Source organism: Propithecus coquereli, unplaced genomic scaffold (assembly GCF_000956105.1).
Source record: "Propithecus coquereli isolate 6110/MARCELLA unplaced genomic scaffold, Pcoq_1.0 Scaffold291, whole genome shotgun sequence".
In the NCBI taxonomy this organism is placed as follows: domain Eukaryota; kingdom Metazoa; phylum Chordata; class Mammalia; order Primates; family Indriidae; genus Propithecus; species Propithecus coquereli.
Genome location: NW_012148519.1, coordinates 1816139 through 1819944, shown reverse-complemented (window position 1 = coordinate 1819944; position 3806 = coordinate 1816139). Strand labels below are relative to the sequence as shown.

Sequence of the window (3806 nt, the reverse complement as noted above, 5' to 3'; positions counted from 1 at the left end):
TTATTAATTATTTTTTGAGATGGCCTCGCTCTGTCGCTCACAGGAACCTCAAACTCCTGGGCTCAAGCAATCCTCCTGCCTCAGCCTCCCCAGTAGCTGCGACCACAGGCGCGCACCACCATGGTTGGCTAATTTTTTCTATTTTTAGTAGAGACCAGGTCTCCCTCTTGCTCAGGTTGGTCTTGAACTCCTGACCTCAGGCGATCCTCTGGCCTTGGCATGAGCCACTACACTGGGCCTGAAGTGTGATTTTAAAAAAACTGAATTTCAACTGCTAAATTCAGGTGTCTGTTTTTAGGGAAATAATGAAATTGGTTTATGTATAACCTCAACGCATAGCAAACATAGAAGAGCAAAGCATTCCATCCACAATATACTTTTGTTCCAACTGCTGACTTGAATTGTTAAAAGAGTGTTTTTCTGGCAAAGTTCCAGCAAGTAAAATGTTAGTAAATTCTTTCTAATTTAAAAAAAGAAAGAAAGAAAGAAAGAAACTATATTTCCTCAGTGACATAGTACAAGCAAGAATGAACGGAATAATCCTAAACTCTTATCATAATTAAACTATACATTCTCTCTCTAGATCAAAGAAGTGGGCACCAAGAGGCTCTTCTCTTATGATTCAAATTTGTTCACTGTTTGCTCTACATTTCTATCTAATAAAACATGGAATTCTCATATACATCACTCCCCTTGACTCTCATGATATACTTCTGGCTGGCTCAAGTGCACATACCAGCTCAAACTCACCTGTTTGGATGAGATGTGGGCAGCATGAACTGGAATTCCACCACACAGGTGTTGTCCTTAAGCTGGCGGTGCTGCACACTGTTAAGTTCATAGGCGATATAAGCCCTTCGAACATACACCTGGTTAAAAAGTAACCTTTAGTAAATAAACCTCAAAAACAGAAATTCACAGAATGACTAGAGCTCAGGAAAAAGATAGTCATGAAACGAGGTTATCTGGTGCAAAAGAAGGTGGTCTGTGGTGAAATAAGTCCCAAAGGCCTGTGCATACATACATACTTTGCTTTAATTAATAAAGCTGGCCTCTTAATACTATACCCATGACTATAAATGGAGACAAAACTAGGCTGCCTCTGTTGGACACCTATGTGTACTTTTTTCACACTAACCTAAACCCTGAAGAAGGTTTGACTTTTAGCAGAAGAAAGCATACAGAACCACCACTATTAACTCATTAAGCATAATCACTTCAACAGAAGATAAAAGCAAGCAATGAGAAAAATGAGAGGTGCTGATTCTGGGCCACTAAGGAGTGAAGATAGAAGACAGAAGCAATTGTGGTACAGTTCAACTCTTTTACTATCTTGTATCTTTCTTTTGTGTCCTTTCCCACCTCCCCCATAGCTCAAAATTGGTTTTGGATTATTTAGATCCCCAAACCCTGGCAAAAGCAGTAAGGCATAATTTGGCATATAATATCTCAAGAGTTGACTCAAGAGTTAAAGAAACAACAGACTACATTCTCAGTAAAAACCATCAGTCCAACCTCACGCACTGTACAGCCAATCTGCCATGCACATTAAAATGCTACATGGGATTCTATGGCATGTGAGGTATATAAGGAGGTTTCTCATTAAATGACATGAAACAAGAAAATGTGGTATAGACATACAATGGATCAGTGTATAGTCTGAAAAAAGAAAGAGATTCTACCATTTGTAACAACATGGATGAACCTGGAGGACATTATGTTAAGTGAAATAAGCCAGGCACAGAAAGACAAATATCAGATGATCTAACTTATATGTGGAATCTAAAAAAGTCAAACTCCTAGAAGGAGAAAACAGAATGGTGCTTACCCAAAGGCTGGGGGCAGGGGTGGGGTGGTATTGGGGAAATGTTAGTCAAAGGGTCCAAAGGTTCAGCTATGCATAATGAATACATTCTAGAGACATAATGTACAGCGTGGTGACAACAGTTAATAATACTGTATATTACATACTTAAAATTTCTAAGAGAGTAGATCTTAAATGTTCTCACCACAAAAAAATAAAGTATCTATGTGAGGTGATGGATACATTTAAAATAAATACATAAATAAAAAATAAATGACATGAAAGCCCTGTAAAACACTTAGATATTTTAAAACTTTGGTATTTACTGAATAGGATATTTTACACTCTACCCACAGAATACAAATAAAAGGTAACCCAAAAGAGCAGGGAACAGGCTATGGCAATGTTCTATTACATAAAATCATCTAAAGCACTCCTTTTCCCCACATTCAAAAAACATCTACTTGGCAATTTTACGGCAGTATTCAGGGCCCGCAATTTTTGTGCTTAATGAGGTAGTGTGCTGTAGCGGAAACAGAAAGGTCTTTGGAGTCAGATTAACCTGAGTTCAAATGCAAACTCCTTTACTTATTATCTATGTGATTTTGGACAAGTCACTTAATCTCCCAGAGTCTCACTTTTTTCTTACTTCATGAAGTAATTGTAGAGTTAAATGAGAAAAGTAAACTACCTAAAACACAGTTCATTAAATGCTGTTACTTTCTTTCCTATGAGGAAGTATTTCATAAGAGCTGCTTGACAATTCAAAACATAACTAAAATTCATTTCAATTTCGCCAAAATCACAAAACAGTAATGTTACATATGTTCTGATCAAGCATATATTTCCTTCACAGGGAATCCTAATACATTATGAAATGGGAGAATTCAAATACCTGGAAAATAGAAACTATTGAAGAATGCTGGCAGCTGTTTTCCTGTGATTGGAACCCAGAAGCTGGTGATTAGTTCAGATGAAACACCTGAGTAAAGTACCTGAGTAAGCACTTATTGTTAGAGAGGAAAAGACGACTACCCTTCAGAACCAACCTCAGGGCCAAAGAAAAAGAATGGACATGATAGCCAGACGGAAAAAACCAGCTAGAAAGAAAGGAAAAGGTCATGTCATGTTGCTATGAAAACTTACCTCCAGAGCTGCCATCCTCACTACCTGGTTGCTGTGATAGAAGAAGTTTGGTAGGACATCAAAAATAGATGTTTCAGATAGGATGAGTTTCTGGAAGGTACAAAGACAGGCTTAAACCATTACATCAAAAAAAGAACAATTTCAATAGACACTATTTGGCATTTGAAGCATTTAGTAAAAGCTAAGAATTCTGTCTGTGAATGCCATGTATGAACTTAGTCTTTCTGTGCCTCAGCTTCCTCAGCTACAAAATGGGGAAAATAATAACAATTATCCTCATAGGACTGTTGGACTATATGGGCTAGTATATGTGAAATTCTTAGAGTAACGCATTAACAATGCATTAATTACGTGTTAATATGTGTTCATGACTATTATTATTATCCTTTCGAACTTGTATCTGTACTCTACTTTCTAAATATTGTCTCAGTGCTCCACTATGGTAAACCTTAGATTTCAACTATGAACCAAATAAGAAAAAACATCCTTCTTTTTCCTTTAAGTTGTCCAGGAGAAAACCTTACAGAAAGTCTTAAGGTTCCTCTTGGCAAGATATAACAATAGCATCCTTGTTTCCAGGTAGAAAAATAGAAAGTCATTGCTAAGAAAGTTATGTTTTTTTAAAAAATGATAGTCGCAGTCCTTCCAATTAGTAGTAAAATTAGCCAATAATCTCTTATAAAATTGGCTTTTTAAAGCTTAATAGTAAGCATAAAAATAAAATTAAGATTAAATGATACTTAAATAGCTTTGTCTCCCAGTAACGTCTATGTATACATTTGATTAAAATATCAGAAATCGGCTGGGCGCGGTGGCTCACGCCTGTAATCCTAGCTCTCTGGGAGGCCGAGGCGGG

General features: G+C 37.0%; 1 protein-coding gene across 1 annotated transcript in view; it reads right to left on the bottom strand.

Moving 5' to 3' along the window:
* ACACA (acetyl-CoA carboxylase alpha) overlaps nt 1-3806 on the bottom strand; it is a 335776-nt gene that overhangs the window by 124643 nt on the left and 207327 nt on the right. The window contains exons 26-27 of the mRNA XM_012648637.1: nt 2951-3040; nt 751-869 (exon numbers count right to left, since the gene is read on the bottom strand). Coding sequence (XP_012504091.1) covers nt 751-869; nt 2951-3040 — 209 coding nt within the window. The remainder of the gene's footprint in view (nt 1-750; nt 870-2950; nt 3041-3806) is intronic.